Source organism: Hyalella azteca, unplaced genomic scaffold, assembly GCF_000764305.2.
Source record: "Hyalella azteca isolate HAZT.00-mixed unplaced genomic scaffold, Hazt_2.0.2 contig3834, whole genome shotgun sequence".
Lineage (NCBI taxonomy): Eukaryota > Metazoa > Arthropoda > Malacostraca > Amphipoda > Hyalellidae > Hyalella > Hyalella azteca.
In genome coordinates this window covers 52,952-73,311 of record NW_025934068.1, presented here as the reverse complement: position 1 = coordinate 73,311, position 20,360 = coordinate 52,952, and the positions used below count along the sequence as shown (strand labels likewise).

Genomic DNA, 20,360 nt, shown 5'->3' with positions numbered 1-20,360 from the left:
AGGCTAAATAAGAATCATCGCTCATTTGCTAGTTTATTGCAATATTTGAGTGTGTCGTCTCAAGAATAATAAAAATGTTCCCGAATGATCATGAGCCGGCACTCATTATTATATATGGACTAGTATGAAAATGGAGCATAAGTTTCCCTAAAATATAAACTCCTAATTTATTTTTTTGTGATTTTGTAAACAATGAACTAGATAACATGTTATGTTACCAATTGTATTACAAAGCTAGCAGCGCACGTTTATTAATAATTTACGAGTTTAGATTTAATAGGCCATAGCGTAAGTAGAAGGTGCAAGGCTTGACAGCTCTCTTGTCACGTGCGTCTAATTAGCACTTGGGGCGCCAATACTTCAGTCGGTGACGCGCCTCATCTTAACCAAGTAATTAGCACTTGTCGCTTTCATCGCTTTCATTTATTTTCATGTCAAGGTTATCAAGACAGCTAGGCTGCAAGAGGAAGGTATGCTGATGAAAGTAAGCCAGCCGTCGCTAAGCCTTGCTGGTTGCTTGTAAATAAATTCTTTGTGATGTAATCCGGCACACAAACATGAGCGTTCAATGAAAATTCTGTGGATGCATAAACTTAATTAAAATGTTTCGTCGCAACTAGATCACCCTTCCTTTACTTTGTGAAAAATATATGCTCTAGCGGAGACCATCAATTAATTATTAACATTATTTGGCGCTGAAAATTAATCCTCGAACAGGGCAGAAGTTTATGATAATTCTAAGATCCTTTCTCGGATAAGCAATTTTCCTTAAGATATTTATTTCTGACGACACGAAGAGTTGCGGAACTGTTCAATTAAATTGGAAGGAAAATGAGATTCAAACTGAGCTCAAACTAGTGCAGGCAACATTTTCACTTATGAATGCTTAATTCAACAATTTAATGAATACAATCATTCATTAAGTAGTTGAATGAAAAATATTTTCCCGTAACAAATAACATTTTGATTTAGAGAAAAATTGACAAACTCTAGCGGGCACTGTGACACAACACGTACATGGGCTCGTGCATTCCGAGCAAGCTCTTGAGCTCATGACCGGCTTTGCTATAAATAAATCTATTTATCTGCTTCTTCCTGTACGCGAGGTCAATAACTGAATTTTTAAAAATAATTTTTATTTATATTTTGCTCTATTGCCTCTACTCAGTCGTGAGATAAGTCGACAACAACGTCAAGTGGAGCTCTGTTTTATAAATTGGAATTACAAGCAAATTCTTGAGCCTTAAATTTTTAAATGAGAATCTGCAAACAAAGTCCAACCACTATTATTCTTCGACGTACAATTTTCAATAATCGCGAGTTACAACAATAAGAAGGCTGCCAAAATTATTTTTCGCTTCCTACATTTTAGCGCATTTTTTCATTTGCGGAAAAAAGGCGCTATTGTGCTCGTAATGTTCGTCCGTCCGTCCGTCTGTCTGTCCGTCCGAAACGAGAAATGCGCTCTCTGTCACTCACTGCAGTGAGTACTGAGTTATATTTTTTTATATTTGATCCATCAAATTCATTCCTACTGCTCCATCAAACGTCTGCTGACGCTTTCAAATTAACAGCTTATTCTTATTTTCAAAAAGTAAATAGGTTTTCGTAATTTCAAGTAGTCGTCAAAAGCCATTTAAAATAGTTCTAGAAGTTAATTATATATTTTTTCCATGCGAAAAGATTCTAGTCAATATTCACCCAAGCATTTTTCGTCCTGCCTTAAATCAAGTTTGTCCAAGCATTTTTCAACGTTCATCTCCGGACTCTCCCAGTGGCTCTGGTCCCAAATGAAGCCTTGATGGCTTTATCCCGGCAATACTTTATGGGCGCTGGCTTAAACCTGGAAATCTTTTTTTTTTCATTAAAATTATTTCCTAAGAAAAAAAATCTCTCAATAAATTACTCTTAAATCTTGTTACCAACGTCGAAATTTTAATTTTTACTGGAAGTTATAGTTTCTTGATGAACTTCAACATATTTATTATATACTTTGAACACATATAATATATTTTGAATATAAATAACTCTGTACGAGTGAATGTAAAAAATTTAATCGCTCACTAACAAAAAAATTTCATTATTTAGTTCACTGTTTATTGCGAGGTTATCAATCTGTGTGAGAATTCAAAATCTTGAATTTTTTGGTACTTTATACTCATCTCCTTCAAACATGCATCAGTGTTTTTTCGAAAAACTTTCTAAGTTTTTTGAAATCGTTACCTCAACTCAGTCTCTATAAGCAATGAAAAACAATGGGATGGATTATCAGGCTCATTATGTCGAGTCATTCTTCAGCTCTTTTCAGAGATGATAGTATTATATAAATAATTAAACTTGTCAATCTGGATTGTCTTCTTTTAGAAATTTTTGTAACGGAGTTGCAAAAATTGTATACTTTCTCCTTTCAATTGTATGAATAGAATAAAAGCATTGCAATATTTCGAGGATTAATTTTTGCACAATTTTACGCGTATTCGGTTGTAAATCCTACCAGAAAACTTTTTTATGGGATGATGAATTTTCACATAATAAATTGCTACTTCATTTCGAAGCTGAAGAAATTAACGCAACAACATCGCTGTTTATAGCATTACGTTTTATCACAAAATGAAGGACGCTACGTAGAAAAGCTTTCAACACGTATTGAAAAAGCATGATTTCCATCGTTGAGTTACAGTTGAAGTAAGTTTGGTGCGCGTTTTTTCATCTGGAAGCATCTATAAAAAACATTTGTGACTGCTTTTACTGTCACTTGACCGGCTTTCGGCCTGATTGAAAATCCCTGCCGACCCAAAATGTCGAAAGCAACAGCCGAAGCGCAAATCTAGCAACATATTTTGGCATGGCTTGACGTTCATACCTTGAGCATGTTGAAATCTTTGTGAAAAAATTCTATATTAGCGGTGCAACAAAAATTTATGATGGCTTTCTTACATGTGTGTCATATGAAAATGTGTGGTAGTAAATTAAATGTGGTGAAAGTTCTCCGTTGATTTTTTTTCAAATTTGCTCTCTCGCACACTGATAACACTTCTATGCCATATATTGCATGAACCAATACGATATTGGCAGTGTGCCTGTTTACTGTTTACTAATAAGCTTTCAATCATTATGAACCTCAATGATAAATCTGTTTACGTATCTTCCTCATTAATTATTATATCATACCCCTTCTTACGAAAAAATAATATTTTGTTAAACATGCATATTATACTATAATTTATGCCGATAATCGCCAGCACTCAAGGGTTAAACTAACGATAACGCCAACAAATTAGCTCTGATAATACGATAATTTTCCATTTCTATTTCTGTTACGTGAACGGAGCAGCAAACTGTCTCTAACGTTTAGTTCAAGAATTAATTATTATCATCAAATTATCGATTGGAAAATATTCTTTATATTGAAAAATCTTAAGGCATATTTCAACATATTTTAACTACATATTTTAAAAAATAAAATAATATATCACATAAATTTATTATAAATACACTTTGCAGATCATGAGCGATGTCGTTTCTCGGGTCAATGAACCCCACGGTCTCTTTCCCACCCTCGTCAAGCCAAGTCCCATCAAACAAGGCCCTCACTCCGCCTGCCTCTCCAAGGCACGGGGTTTTCACAAGCTACAACCCATCTCTTTCCCCCAAGAATAACTACAACCCTTACCAGCCTTCTCTCAAATCTCCAACTCTGCTCCCGTGCTCCATGCCGGTACCGCTCCACAGTACCGAGAGCTCGGGAGCAGTTACTCCGGTCACGGCGCTAGCTAACGGTACCACGTGCCAAGAACCGTCCGGAGCCGCGGCGTCAACTGTTGCGTCTCCGTCGAACCTTTACGAGAGTCTCCTGATGAAAGCCTCGAGTATCATCTCGGCGAACCGCAGCTTTTCTTCGGACTCCCCACCAGGGTCTCCTAAATTGGCTCCCATTTTTCCTTTCTCATCTTCGCCTCCTATTAGTTCACCTTCCTCATCCTCCACTTCACGCATGAACGCAGCCATGTCTTCCAGCAACGCCTCCACTTCATCTCCTTGTCAGAAAAAGAACGACTCTAACAACAATTCACGGAGTCGGCAGACAAACAGCACGACGACGACTACAAGCACAACCAACTGCACTACCACTATCACCTGTAGTGGTACCACCTGTAGTCCAGCTGGTATCCGACCACCTGTATCCATCATAAATGTCAGTCCATACAAGTACCAGCTGAGAGCCTATCTCTACCCTCGTCACATCACTACTGAGCACGTTGTCTTCAGTCACAGGTAAACTCACGGTACTTTAACTCGAACTCGATGGCTTTTTTTCTAGAGCGTTTATTTATTTATTCGTTTGCAGATAAATTGCATAAAATTGCGAAAAAATGGTTTCCTAATGAATTGTGCACTTTAGTTAGCGGCGATTGAATGGAAATCTCCTCGTATTCAATGACGCTCATTTTCAACCAAAATAGTATCTATTCTATTATCCTCTATGAATTCAATGGAACAAACGTCTAAAAATGCTTAGGTTTCAGCGAATGTAGAACCACATTTCATCAACAAAAATGTTTCTGCCACCAGAACGAAAGTTGCGGGACGATCGCTTTATTTCTTCAGCCCAGCAACGCGAGGCGGCCTGAGTAAGCCAGTCTTCACGACGCGTGAGACTCTCGCTCACATGCTCGACCCTGGTGCTGAAGTGAGTACATCAATGAATTAACCTGAGTAAGCCAGTCTTCACGACGCGCGAGACTCTCGCTCACATGCTCGACCCTGGTGCTGAAGTGAGTACATCAATGAATTAACCTGAGTAAGCCAGTCTTTACGACGCGCGAGACACTCGCTCACATGCTCGACCCTGGTGCGGAAGGGAGTACATATTCACCAATGAATTAATCTGAGTAAGCCAGTCTTTACAACGCATGAAACTCTTGCTTAAATGCTAAATCTTGAAATCTTGACGCAGGAACGAGTTCACCAACGAGTTAACGCAACAGAAGACACTCGCAATATATCAGCAGCAATCAATATTTCATTAAGATTTTCGAGTTCGAGGCAGTAAGTCGTCTGTAGTGTAGTTCAATTTCAGAGTCAATTTCACGAGATTTGAAAAAAAAACAGACAACCAATAATTGATTCTCGCAGATGAAGTAATAAATTTGAGGTATTAAATTAATTAAAGCAACTGGCTATTTCTGTCTATTTGAGGTGAAATAGCATCTTCATTGAATGATGCTTGTCTTTAGGTCAAGTATTTGAGTAACTTTCAACCATTTGTGTCTCATTATTTCCTGTGAAAATTTATTTTTCCAACACTTTAAATCACGTATTCCTTCCTGTTTCCACTATAACACATTCATCCAAGCGCACAAAATTGTTAGGCTTGCATATTTTTTGCATACAAACTAGGAGAAGACTCTCAAATATCCTGTCATTTGTACATTTTTCGTTAGTATGTCACCACTGGGTTGCATATAAGAGATCCTTGAACATCCTGCATGTTTTCCTTCAAAATATTCTGGACGATAACAACGTATTGCCTGCCTGGCATCGATCCGGGCAGGAGTGGCGTCGCAACGACAGCACAAGACCAAAATATTTTCGTCCATAAACGATTATTTTTACATTGCGAATGCAGAAAAGACCAGATTTATCGATCGTATTTTAAAGATGAGTTAGAAATTCTATGCACATATATGACAGGCACTAGTAAATACATTATAGAACTGAACAAAATAACTTGGAGAAGTTGATGGGTTCCATCTATATTAGCTCCAATCTTTGCTTCTAAAATAAAGTTTGAAATCTGGGGATTCCTCTTTGCTCAGCCATCATAACAATGATGATGGGAAAGCGAGAAATGTACTGATTATATAATTTATTAACTAAAAATAAAAAAAAACTACAATTTAAATGCGCCAATGCGTCCCGAACAGAGGGTAAAACGAATTTGGAATGCGATTTTGTAAGTCTGTCAAATATAAATGAGATATTTTTAGGTGCAATACGGAAGTATAGCTACGATTACAACACAGGAGTTTGCTTGCTTCAACTTATATGTAGGCCATGGAAATGTACAATATGTTGTAGTGAACGGTATCCTTCAATCCAATCCCTTTTAGCTTATCTAAATCAGACGAGATACTTCGTTCGTTCAACTAAATTTTACCAGTTATTTGTTTTGAGGATCAATTATAAAAAAAATAAATAAAATCCTCAAAACAAATAACTAAAAATAACTAAAAAAAAATTAATAAAAAATAAATTTCAATGTGATCATCCCAGCTTTGTCCTGCCAATTAATAGCTCTATAGTTAACAACATAAGTTTTTAAGAAAGCTGTGGAAAAAATTGCAGCGATTCGTCATCGATCTTAGAGTGTCTCTGAAGAAAAATGATTGTTGGGAAATTTGAAATAAAATGTTTAAATTCGGATATCCGCTTTTTCGCTTAGTTCCAGCGTTTTCGAAACATTTTAGATCTCAAGCATAAAAATGCCACAACAATTCACGTTATTTATTGCGATTGTAGATCATAATAATTTATCGAAGATTGTAAAATATATTAAATTTATTCATCAGTGCACTTAAATTCAATCGCGCTCATACCTAAAGTGAGGTATTTTAATGAATTTTTCAATGAATTTTAATTTAAAATATGATTAATTTAATGAAATTATTTAGCGCCAATGAGTTAAATGGTCCGTAAAACTACTCACTATATAAACACTCGACAGCACCTGGTCAAAATGGCTGAGGATGGGCAGTGACATTGAGCCTCATGTTATACAAATTCATTCTAATATCATGAATAATTTTTATTAGTGAGGTGAAATACTTCATATACACCATAACCCAAATGAAACTTACTTCCTGTGATATGTTAAGAACTACTCTATTCCGTGTGTTTTATTCGTAGTAAAGCAAAAGAATTCTATCTCATTTCGAAATAACACAAATAATTAAGAAAGTAAGAGCCTGAAACATTTGCACTTATTTGGTAGGATTAATAAAAATTTTTTATAGCTATCAGTCTCATATATGCTGCAAATTATTAAAACTAATGCAACTTTAAATTGACCCATAACTTCAAAAGTCTGAAAAAAAAATTGTTAATATTTTCCTTCCCGAACAGCTTCAGGGCATTGATCTTATCGAGTACATTTTTTTATTAAATGTGACTAATCTGGTTTCAACTGCCTTAAAAGAGTATTGAATGAAATCTTTCATTGCCTCAATATCAAACACAGAGTCTTAAGAAGCATTAGAGTGAACTTAAACTTAGGAAATTAAATTGACGATAGAAATTAAGTTTAAGTTCTTGTTTAAGTTTTTAAGTTCTCATTAGTGTTCTAATGAGAACTTTTCAAGCCGCGATTGCAAATGCAGCTCGTCGAGTATTGGATGAAATCCAGAAGAAATTATCCCACCTCAAATCATGTAGCCTAAATCTACAAAATCTATTCTAGAAAGAGGTTTGGTAATTCCTTCATGGTTAGAGGAACAGATAGAAAACTTTCCAGGGTCGATGGAACTGCGCATTTTAAGGCTCATTGAAGAGATATTGAGCCCAACTCCCAGTCCTCCGAAATGGTGACACAGTAAATGGCTCTGCTGATATTGTGACAGGTGAAGCAACTGATGTTACGGTAAGTCGCTCCCCAGCTGGAGTTATGGAAATCAAACTGAATTTCATCACGTAACTCACATGGAGTTATTTCAAGTTACTACTGATGTTAGAGAATTATTTAGTTTCGCGTCTTTAACCAATTGCAAAATTTTAATCTAGTTTGGCGGGATTTTCCGAAGCCATTTCAATTTCTAACCTTTCATCGTTAAGCTAAACTTGGGGGCGGGCGCGTTGATCCCGAGCTCTTCCGGTCGCTCTTCTTCAATAGTAAATCTTTCAACTAAATTGCGCGGCCGGTAAAAACATTGACACAAACTTCGATTACTATTTGCTTTTCACATATTGGGATATTCGGTAATCTCTTCGAGCCAAGATTAATGTGTGACTTGTTCGAAGTTTTATTATTCGAATGTTTACATATTATTACGATTGTCTCTGATGGCATTTTGAAGAATCACAATACTCTATAAATATTTAGTAAAACAGGTATACACTTTAAAAACATTAACGGCTTTAACGTCAAGTTAGCGAAATAATAATAACGCTTAATAACCTCATATATTACGAGCAGATTCGTCTTAAATTTCTTCCGCAAAATATCCTCTGCCTCATGGTCCAGAAAGACCTTTTGAAAAAGATATGAAAAATTTGTAAATTCTGAACAAAATAACCAGCGAAAATAAAAAATCAAAGTGAATCGAAATTTCTTTGGTCTCAACCGCGAACTCGGCAGCAAAATCCTGAAAACGAAAAAATATCTTCTGCGCGGCTGAACAAATCTCAAATAATTTAATCCTGAATGGATCTGCTTTTAGATTCGGTAAGCATTTAATTATTAGCAATGCGTCGCGACAAGAATTATTGCCGATTTTTACGTTCTTTCATTTTGATTGAAACGAAAAAAACAAACAATTTTGCGCAACACAACCGAATCAGTAACTGTCGATTCGGTACTTTGCTAATCCTCCTAAAAATTTCGCATAAATAGTAAACGTGTACCATAAAGTTTATACCGATTAAAATAATTAAGGATTAAAATGAAATAAATACTAAATTAAAGACTGAAATTAGTGGCCTGTAGCCCCAGAAGACGATTTATAAAAAACTGTTTTAAACTTCAGAGTTCAGGTAGAAAATAAATGATAATAATATACGTTTAAAAATTACTTTTTAACGACAACACTTCTAAAGAATCCAGTGTCTCTAATGTTACATATGTACAATATATTTCTAATTTTATTTTCAAATATTAAAAAATTAATTTCTCAATTTTTTCAATAAATAAATTTTTTTTTCGAAATTATTTATTGTGTCAATTCATTCATGCATTGCCTCCGACTTCACACAAGTATGCAAAATTTCAGATCAATTGGACAGGTAAAAGTGTGTTAAATATCAATTATAAGATTTGTATCTGACAAAATGATTTTTTCAAATTTTTAATACTGGAAAAATTTTTTTTGACTTATTAAGATTATCTATTTTGTTAATTGATTCATGCATTGTCTCCAACTTTACACAAGTGTGCAAAATTTCAGATCGACAGGATAAGTAGAAGTGTGTTAAATTTTGATTATAAGATTTGTGGCAGACAAACAAACAAGAAGTGAAGTTAAAGAGAAGTGTTGTAAAAACGAATTGAAACAATTCAGAGTTCTTCGAATGATCATCATTACTTTCTCTCGTTTATTATATTCATTGCGAGCATTTTGTTAATCTCTTTGAACTTCAAACTCGTTATTTTAAGCAACGTTTTTTTTTTTAGTTTGAAATAGTTCCCGGCTGCAATCCCGTCCAATTGCCAAAGATTACTTTGTAGTCTTTGTAACCGGAAACTTTTGAGCTCGAATAAAGCTTTGTTCAGGCAACAGAGAATATTTTTTTCTTTTTTCTATATGGTGCTTCTGTCCGGCCTCTTCTTTTAAAATATCACAAAATTTAAATATTTTAAAAATAAGAATTGGCAAACCAGGCAAAGGCTCTCTTATTTTGCATAAGTTACTCCTCATTGGTTAATGATCGCTTTGAGTTTCTCTCATGAAAATTTTGTTAGCGGACACTCTTAATCTTTCTTAAACTGCAAAAGTACTCAAGCTGAAGTATTTTCAATTATCTACTTCAACTATCAATAAATGTCCTAATTCTTTTCAACTATCAATAAATTTCCAAATTGTTTGATGAATGTTCCTACTCAGATTTTTTACTTTGTTTTCATTAATTTAAATTGCTCAAGTTAGTTAGCTTTATTTCGAAGATGATTTTCTGCCGATGATCTTTCCGCAAACATTTTTGTTCTCAGTTCTCCACTTGACAACAAAAATAACGGATACCGAGGCTTAATATACGTCGATGGTCACTTTCAGGTTTCTACCTTCAAATTTATCCATTATAAATAAGGTTATATTTTCCAAGATTAATAAATTAGCGAACCGTGAAAGGATAAAGTTAATTTGAAATCACACGAGTTGCTGGCAGTCCTAAATCGAATTGTCAAGGAGCGTGCATGGAGAGTACTCTTGCTCCAATTAATTTTAATTTCGAAGCGAGTCGCGCTTCCGGGTTCCAATTCCCTTGTTAATTTCTTGGTTTTGTGAGTCNCCAATTAATTTTAATTTCGAAGCGAGTCGCTCTTCCGGGTTCCAATTCCCTTGTTAATTTCTTGGTTTTGTGAGTCTGGAATTGAGGTATCGCCATGGCATTATTAAGGCGAGATGCGTTCTTCGATGAGCTAGTGAATATAAGGAGACATGAATTCCTGGGTCCAGATCTGATGCTATTGATGACAAGGCTAAGTCAGGTCTCGTGCTATTGATGTTAACGCAAGGCAATGCCTGATACAACTGATGACAAGTCTACAAGGTCTTTCATCCAATTTCTTAATAATATCGATTTTGTATAGTTTATATAATTTATACATTTTTACAAGAAAAATTAAATAATGTTAAGGAATAGTATCGATTTCTGCAGATCATGAATTATCATTTATAGTAACAATAATTATTTAACTTGCTTTTAGTTTCCATTTTCTTTCAGACTTTTCCGGACTTTAGGTGTTTATGTTATATTTTTTTGCTCCAAATTTTTGCCATTTTCTTGTTATGAATTTTTTTCTATGCTCCTGTGTGAATAAAGAAAGAATTATATCAATATATTGTTAATTCTCGTTTAAGAGAGATGGGCTGGAGGAGACTAGTCACGCGGCACAACGAATTGTACATACCCGTTAAAATACATATGCGAAAAACTCGGTGTCTTTTATGCGTACTAACCTGCAAGACTGTGCTGGAGTTACAACAAATGATGTCCTCCAGCAATAATATAAGTCAGTTTCAGCTTCGAAGTTGATACCGACTTCATAGAAACTGAAAAAGACGTCGTGAAAAACCTCGAGCCTTAATGTGATTTGCAATTCATGAGCAAGATTGTGTAAACTGTTCTCGCAACCGCATGATTATAATTCAATCATGAATGTATTTTTTAGCTATGCTTTTCGGCAACCATTTTTTAAGGTTATTTCAGGTTATTGAAATTCTTTAACAATGAGACTCATGAAACATCTGGGTCTTGATCGAAAACGCTCAATATGTATACCGGGCGCTCCCTGTATTAGACCCTTGTAACTCACAGGCGCCCACTGGAGGGCATTTCAGTCCACGTTGAGAACAACTGCTTCAAATTACAATTGATTTTTCTTAATTCTAGTAAGAATTCTATGAAGGTGGTAGATTTAATCATGCAGATCTCTATGGAAATATCATGGATTTACGCAAAAATTAAAAAGTAAAAAATCATGTTAGACTTTCTGCATTACCAAACAATTTGCAATGTTTTTTGGCATACACTAAATATAAAAGAAATTAAATTGAAATTAAAAAAAGTATACATGTTGCGTTAAAAATTTTCTAGGACCTGCAGCTTCATCAAAAATTGTGCTATATATTCATGCATGCGTAAACTTTCATTTAATTATAATTGATTTTAATCCAAATTATGACACTCGTACTATCAGCTTGCTGCAAACTTGACGAATGCATTTGTGTTATCACTTCAATAATGGATTTAGAATAATTTTTTATTCTTATCTACATTATCATAATTTTACAGGAAGGAATAAAATGTTTCGTATTAATAAAGCTATGAGGAAGCATGATTTTTAGCATTAATAAATCAAAATGAATCGAATAATAAAAGAAGTGTGCATTGGGATTCAAGATCCAATTGATATCAACTCCAACAGGATCAATATTATGGAGATAATGCTGCGTCAAATGCGTTATTGAGGCAAGCAAATCGAAGGAATATATATATCCCCCAGTCAATGGAAAAATGGAAACGGCACTCGCCGTTTATTCTTAATTTAAGTTCTCCCAAGATTTAAGAATTAAATCTATGTAGCATACTTGAGACACGTCTTGCTGCCGCTCATGCAATAGTTCAATAGGCTACCAACAAAATAATGCTAAGACCAATTCAATATTATTTATCCAACATCCAATCCACCTGATTAATATTTAATATTAATCAGGCTTGGCCTGATTATTTCATCAGCACGGTAATTTCAGTCAGTAACTTATCATTGAAGGTTATGTATAACGAGGGATTCATGTCCTTCATGAGAATATTATTTTCAATTTTCATTCATTCCTACGAGGTAAGAAATCAAGTCACCGAAATAGAACATACTTTCTAGAAGGCCGAAATTTAAAAGAGTGATCGCAATTAAATGGGAATAGAGGCTTCATTGTGTAAAGCTTCTATGCTCCATCAATGCAGTGGAAGCAAGAAAGAATTAGTTTCGAAGCTTTGCATATTCGATCATGTCGATTTGACAAAGGGTAATTAATTAGTGATGCTGAATAGAGTCTCGAATCGAATCTATTCAAGCTATTGTTCATACTCAGCCATTGTCAACCAGTTGCTCACTTTAGTGCTATAAATAGTCACAATTTTGTTAAAAATTTACAATATGTAGCGAAAAACTAAATCTTTCTCTTAAAAAACACATAATATTGTTATGACGGAAGCGTTTTCCGGTGCTGACCGATAACATAATTATTCTTACTTGTTTTCGTTTCTGTGTTACATGTCACGAAGTGATTCAAATTTTAAACAATTTAAAATTTACGAAATTCTCGAAAAATGTGATATAATATTTATCCATATGCTGTGAGCGTGACAGCGAAATAAAATCAAAATAGTTCATCAGTTTAATTAAGTAAGAGTCGTTTTCCTACATATTTTCTATGTTGAATTTTAATAAAACTTTTCGAATAACTTATGTGATAGAATTGAACTTCCCAATTTAAGTTTTTTTATATAGGTCCAATACCCCGTACGATGTGACGTCGAAGAAACGATGAAAACCTGTTCTTAATTTTCCCGTGTTTGCGAGTTACATAAATGGTGAAGCTATTCATACGAAAGAGGTGTGATTTCTTTTATAATATCGACATTGGCGTTACGTTATAAATAACATTAGAAAAATTAAATAGTTCTGTAAAATATTCCAAATGTTTTAACAATAAATTTTGTCTCATGTCAATTAGCAATCGTTCGGGATTTCAGTTTTTACTGAAATTTGGGAAAAATCGTTGTTGCGACTGCAAAAGATGGACTCGAAAGACTTTAGAGACGCTCAGTGATTTTTAAAATTATTTTTATGCCGTTTACCCCAAATTTTAATATTATTTCACCTTCCAAACCAGATTCGAATTAATAGAAATAAAATATTTGATATTTCTGTAGAATTGCAAACATTTGACCACAATTTCCCCCCTTTACAACCATCGTGGATAATTTTTGCTGCAATTATCTGCCTATAACGAGCTTGGGAAAGAAATAGATCTCTTGTAATGCTTCACAAAAACCGTGTTATATTTCTTTCGCAATTTCTGGCCTTTTCGGTTCCGGTCAAGCCAAGGTATTCTCAGACAAAGCAAATTCATGTTTACTTTTTTTATTTATTGAACGGACGCCAGTAACATTGAAACGTAAATTTTGTACAAGATGATGAGCGATGACTGTATATTTTATGATGGGGGCTTCATTTATTTGTCAATCGTGGCTGTCTTAATTTTCCTCTGCGTCATATTTGTCGAAAATGTTGGATTTCCTTAGCGATTTAAAAATAATAAAGTAAATAACATTACTTGCTTTATGGCACAGGAATATTATTCCAACCTAATTTTTTGCATCATCGGCTCACTTTGAACTCAGATTTAATTTATGCTCCGGGCCTTAAGATGACGTCGCCATATGCTATATATAGAGACTCGTTCACTTCACTGTCGTGACTTTTATAAATTTTATGGCGCCAGAGAAAGTTATCAGATCAGCCGCGGCCTCCAGTGACTGATAGGACAAGAATAGACGGCATGTGCCCCACAACGTGACCGCGTTGCCCCCACAATCTTAAAAATTGACCTTTCGTTTTAAGAACCATTGAAAAATATGTTGATCACTACTGTGTAAAAGATGGCATTTATTTATAAACTGTTAAAAGATGTCATTTATTTTGCATTATTCTCTTTAATCGTATCAGATTAAATTGAATGGAAAATATTTGCTTCCAACAACAATATTCTTTTAGCTTCCATTGCTTCGTAAAAGGTAAACGTTTTAAGAAGTGCTTCTTACAGGGCGCTGTATAAATGCTTACTATTTATCCAACGTAACTCCTTGTATTCGTTAAACATCACAAACTTCAAGAGTATCAAGCGTCTTAGGACAATCACTGCTTTCACATTCCTACAAGGTATTAACCACAATAACCCTGAGTGAAAAAGAACATTATTTTTTCCTGTTTTTTTTGCATTTAGAAATAAAGCTGCGTAACGAGGCAAAGAGAAACATTACTCAAGCCACACAATCCTGCAGGATTCATGGCCCAGCGATACGTCTTCGTTTCTCTGTAAACTGTTACTGGAACAAATCCTACAAGTCGACCTAATGGACCGCAGGATTACTCCTGAGTGAGGTGGTTAGGCAAGATGTCTTTTAAAATCTGTGTGTGCAAATGAAGAGAATATCTCGTGTTGATATGAGCGTCAATATAGAAGATCTTTATGATACGTCTTATTATTCTTCATAACTCTTTATATAGGAATCACACGTGGGCTGCTGAACACAATCTATACGTAACAGGTGCCGCCTCTGCATATATTGATTTTTATTTTCGCTCTGTTCTCGAATATGCAAAAGAGTCTGTGACTGTAAAACCAAAAATTAAATGACTCAATCGAACAAATCGTGGCATAGCCCTACTTTATTCTTAATTTATTTATTATTCGGAAAAGTTCCCAGGAGCCTAGTTTTTAAGTTTACGCATCATCACTTTATGATCGATTTGATGGCTGGTGTTGAATGAGCAGCATTTTTTACAAGATTATCAAACAGTCATTGATGGCATTCTTAACAATAACCTAACTACTTTACATAGATCACATAGCTTGTTGCATGATATTTTTGCATAGATCAATAAGGGACATTAGCTGAGTAAAGCGAGGTTGAACTGTACCGCTAAAACTTAGCAATAAAACGATTGAAGCAATTTCTTACCGACGCGGTCAAATGACATACGAGTGGTTCAATCAATTACAGGTTGTACCAACACAAGAGGAGAAGCTGGTCGGAGGAGCACTTTTTGTGTCGGATGAGCCCATAGCGTGAAAATGTGTTGAAAACTCATATTGAGCTCAGAGCGTTAAAAACTCCAATATCTTCCAACCTTTTCAGGTTTCCATAGTACTCAAAATTTACCATAGCTCATATCGCATACTTCTCAAATATCAAGACACTTATTTACTTATATGCTCTTAGACACTTGTATACTTATATATTAGGAACTTTGTCTACAATAACTATGATACAAATTTATGGACGAATTTCGTGCGTCAATTAAGAGCTTCAGAAATCGCTTACCGGAACTGAAAAGGAATTTCATAAGAAAGCAACCGTTGAGTAAAATTGCTTATTCATAATTATGCAAAAGTATTTCGCTAGTAATATTAAACACAAACTACCGTAGAAAATGCAGAGCACAACTCAATTACCAGTCGTGTTACAGCTGGAGGAGGCAGACGACCTGGAGTCGACGGGTCGCCTGCTGCAGCTGAGCGCCCCAGCGGCGACAAGTCGCCTGTCGCAGCTGAGCTCCCCGGTGCATGTGCGACGTCGCCGCAGCGGAGACCTGCTCGCCGGCACCGTCTGCACCATGAAGCGCGTGCACCTGCACGTACGTTACGTAAACCTGCACTGCGTCTTATTCTTATGTGACACGTAGCGTAATAAACCTGCACTGCGTCTTATTCTTATGTGACACATAGCGCCATACTTTCTCCTCGACTATCTCTGCTTCAAAGCATTTACTTTGACGTTTTACGGCATTCGGGTATATTGTATATGACATATTCAAATGATTTAATATTATTATCGGCTTTCGACGATTCCCGGCAAATAGTTGTAATTCACACCAGAGTGACTTGAATAATGAAAGTAACTTATAATTATTAAACGAATCATGAGTGTTCTTTGTAGCCCATTTCCAGACTTTACAGCTTATTTTCAACCGTGCTCATTGTTCCAGCCTCATTTTTTCATTGAATCTCTTAGTTTTTATTTTCCACTAAATATTGAATTAACGTACGTCTATCCCCCCAGGACCCTGCTTGCGACCTGGGCATCAGCGTGTGGAGGGGTCGGGGTCCCAGAGAGGGGCTGCCTGCCCCCCACAGCCCCCCCACTCCACTGGGCCCCGCTCTTCTTGTTGAGGCTGTTCAGCAGAGGTGAACAAATTTAAAGACGAAATTTTCTTCAGTGTGAATAAAGCTATAACAACAATTTAATACAGGCGAGGAAAAAACTTTCTCTGATACGAAAAAAAATGTTCCAATAATACATTTTTGAGTCCCACGTTCGAAGGTCAAGTTTTCTTTCACATAATAATTTTTATTTGTCAATTTCAACGATTTCCTCACTCGAATTAATTATTTATGAATATTATATGTATGCACAACATTATTCATAGAAAATAATCACCAATTCCCGTCTTGTCAACACGCAGAGATGGCCAGGCGGTGGCCGCGGCCGTGAGCGGTGACGTGCTCTTCCGCGTACCCGCCCGGCCCGACCTCGAGGCTCGGTCCACTGAGATCAACGTACGTGCAGGTCTGTCATGTGATCTGCCATGCGTGTGCCACCAGTGTTGCTTCTAGTGCTTCAAACTTGCTTTAAGAGGCACATAAAGCTGACTTTAAAAGCTGCCTTATCATGCTTATATAAGCTTATGAGCTGCCTTATATGCTTGCTATAAAAGTTGCCTACTACTTGTTGTAAACGTTGCCTCAAGCTTGCCTAAAATGTCTTGAGTTCGTTTGAAAAGCTGCCTCAAGTTTCTCCAATAGCTGTAACAACCTTGCTTTGAGATACCACAAACTTGTCATAGATAAGAGTTGCCTTCGCTTTGCTTTAAAAGGTGTCGCAAGTTTTCATCAAGTTTTTTCCTAAGAGCTATCGTAAGAACTGCCTTACGTGCGCCGCTTGCGTAATTTGTTGACCACGCTCACCTTACTTTAACCGTTTAAATTTTTAATTAAATTTAAACAAGAACTTTGCCCCACGGGACCATCACTTAGAGGGATTTCTTTAGTATTACAAATTTAACAGCTCAAACATATTTAATCGCTGCATGCTGATCTTTCATTCTAAAAGAGAGATTATTGAATGATATAAGACATTCATTAAATAGATGAGACCGTTTCGTTTGAAACTTAACTAATTGTTACACCGTATCAATTAGGAATTCGTAGATGACGTATTAGACCATATGTAGTGGTCACCAATTAACTGTTGAGGCGCAATCCGGGTCTGAACCCGGATTGCGCTGTTGAGTTGATTGTCAAAGTTATCAAATCAGTGAGTTGGTTGTCGAAGGGCAATCAATGTTCCTTGCGTAAAGGAAATCCTCTATTAATATCAGATATTTACAGTCAATCACTGGAAAAAGTAGCAATATGATGATCTGGGAGTCGATAATGTGTTGTATTGCCTACTCAGTACACGTGTTTCAAGCTCTGCACAAACTCAATTGACAATAGACGGATGCTTCTTTTTTCCAGTGTATGAATGAGGTTGACGGAGATGAACATCTTGGTGGTCAGCTACATCAAAAGATCATGACACACTTATTAATTCTGTTAAAGAAGAGTTCGTAAACTGTTTTTGCGATGCTGATGAAATACGAACACTTGCAAGCGATATTTTTCGATGCATTTTGTATGATCTTCCTTTGCACGCGAGAGACATATTCTCGAAGCTCATCAACAACAACACAAGCAAAAAGGCGTTCAAGGTTCGAAATGCTCCGCATATCTAATTGCCGGCCTTCTTCCTCTCCGAAGACCAGCCAATTCACCCGAAAATTCTTATATATTTTTCAGCCACCTACCCGTGAATGTGTTTTTTCGACCTTTTGGAGATCAAATCTTGTGCTCAAAACGGGTTAGTGCTGAAGCAGACTTGAGATGTATCTTTGAACTCACAAGACCGCGTCTTGTTGCTACGATAGAAGGATAGACTTCTCATTGAAATATATAATTGAAATATAATTTTTCGGTCAACCTGGCAGCTGAGTACGACATAAAATTACGATTAATTAAAATGCATCACACGAATGATTCATTAGTGTTTAGTGGCATTACTGAAGACCTTTGCTTCAAAAATTATCCTCTGATCAGGGCATTTTACATTTGAGTTGAGTAGCTTTAGGTTTGACTGCCCATCTTAGAGAGTAAACTTATGCTTTATATAAAGTATAGAATAATACACCCACAGGACGCAGTGATCGTGTGTGTGGGTGAGGGCGTGGTGTGGTACCGCGTGCGCAGCTACACGCCTCTCACCAGGAGCTCTGCGTCTCCTCTAGGGGAGCGCAGCCATGCACCACCAATTTTGTGCACCAATAAGCCCTGAATCGAACACCTTGCATCTCTCCGGATATCCACCAATCAGCCGTGAACCACTCGGCTTTGTCCTCATCCGGCCTGGCATAAAACCTGCCGTGCACCACCTGGCCGCAGATCGAATATGACATCCGGGCATCGTTAAATTACGTAATTTTACGTTCATCGTATCTAAGGTTAGGTTTCAGATAACAAAGTTCTGTTCCAAAATTTATCGTCCTTCGACGAGTGGCCGTTCGACCGAGGGCTGGTTCGACCCACGGCTTAGACACGGACGGCTTGTAGTGTTGAAGGCTACGTTCCGGAAAGCAGGAATCATGATGGTCCATTACATCCAGGGCAGTGGTGGTCTTCGGCAGGCGACCCGCCTCTAGCTCGACGTGTCCTAAGACCTGGGGCCGTAATATCAAAACTTCGTAATTACGCAAAATCGACTTACGAGTGGCGTTGCTATGACAACGTAATACTAGCGGTGGTTTTATAAAAACATTTGCGCGATAAAAATGTGCACGGGAAAAAAAATTAGGCTTTTAGATAAGACCTGCGTACGAAAGTTTTGATAATGCCAAAATTAGGGTGTATTTACGCACCACAGAACTTTTGCTCGAAATGGCCGTCAATTTTGCTCGAAAGGCCGTCAATGATTGGCTGATGAACTTACGATCTCTTGACTTTTTTTTTGAAAGTATAGGCCCTGGTCCGTAGTTTGCTAGGCATTTTAAGACTGAACATATGCTCCTGCATAGCTTCGTCTAGTCTGTTTTTGAAGATGTTCATACTCGGAGCGTCAACGATGCTATCGGGGAGGCTGTTCCACATGTCGGTGACTCGAAGCGAGAAGAAATGTTGTCGCATGGATGTGTTCCAACGCTGTTTTTTTAGTTTATAGCCGTGGCCCCTGGTGTTGGTTCTTGTTTCAAATTCTAGTAATCCTTCTGGGGTATACTTGTATACTTCAATGAGGTCCCCACGCAGACGTCGATAACGGAGGCTTGGAAGCTTCATAATCTTTAATCTTTCCTCATAGGACTTGCCTTTCAAGCCCGGAACTATCCTTGTTGCGCGTCTTTGAGCATTCTCTACTAAATTTTTGTCCTTTTCAAATTTCGCTGATCACACGACGTTTCCAAACTCTAGGTTCGGGCGCACGACAGCAATAAACAACTGCTTCGTCGTATCTGCATCTAGGAACTGGAAAGAGCGTCTGATCAGTTCAAGTCGTTTATTGGCTTCATTAATTTGACCTTCAATATGCTTAGAAAATTTCAACTCATTGTCGATATTAACTCCTAAATCCTTTTCCGTTGTCGACTTCGACATCATCACTCTGTCGTTGCAACCGTGTCTTCTCATACTGTAATCATGCTGTTCATTATTCTTGCCAAGGTGGATAACTTTACATTTGTCAGCGTTAAAACGCAGCTGCCACTTATCAGCCCAGTCAACCAGCCTGTCAAGATCACCTTGCAACTGTACTTTTTGCGACGTATTCTTCACCGTATTATAAATTTTTGTGTCGTCAGCATACATCGAGCAAACGCTAGACAAAGCTTCTGGCAGATCGTTTATAAACGCAAGGAATAGAATAAGCCCGAAAACGCTTCCTTGTGGCACGCCGCTGCGTACTGAAGCCCAGTCTGATACGGACCCATTAATACTGACACGTTGTCGCCTCCCTACTAGAAAATCTCGGATCCATTTGAGTACATTACTCTCAATTTCCAAAGACTTCAATTTACGCAACAACCGCTCATGTGGGACACTGTCAAATGCCTTGGCAAA

At 36.7% G+C, this 20,360-nt stretch overlaps 1 protein-coding gene across 1 annotated transcript; it reads left to right on the top strand.

Annotated features, from left to right (window-relative positions):
• The first annotated feature begins 3,514 nt into the window (after positions 1 to 3,514).
• LOC125177643 (cell wall protein DAN4-like) lies at positions 3,515 to 19,766 on the top strand. The gene is made up of 7 exons (XM_047879789.1): positions 3,515 to 4,275; positions 4,573 to 4,690; positions 15,686 to 15,853; positions 16,279 to 16,403; positions 16,682 to 16,781; positions 18,451 to 18,555; positions 19,716 to 19,766. Exons 1-7 carry the CDS (start codon positions 3,515 to 3,517, stop codon positions 19,764 to 19,766), a joined length of 1,428 nt encoding a protein of 475 aa, XP_047735745.1.
• The last annotated feature ends 594 nt before the right edge of the window (positions 19,767 to 20,360 follow it).

What these genes read in the sequence shown, in the direction of transcription:
- LOC125177643 (XM_047879789.1), top strand. Translation starts at nt 3,515, where the DNA reads ATGTCGTTTCTCGGGTCAATGAACCCCACGGTCTCTTTCCCACCCTCG. An exon ending in GTTGAGGCTGTTCAGCAGAG is followed by an intron (nt 16,404 to 16,681) that starts GTGAACAAATTT and finishes GTCAACACGCAG; the next exon opens with AGATGGCCAGGCGGTGGCCG. An exon ending in CCACTGAGATCAACGTACGT is followed by an intron (nt 16,782 to 18,450) that starts GCAGGTCTGTCA and finishes ATACACCCACAG; the next exon opens with GACGCAGTGATCGTGTGTGT.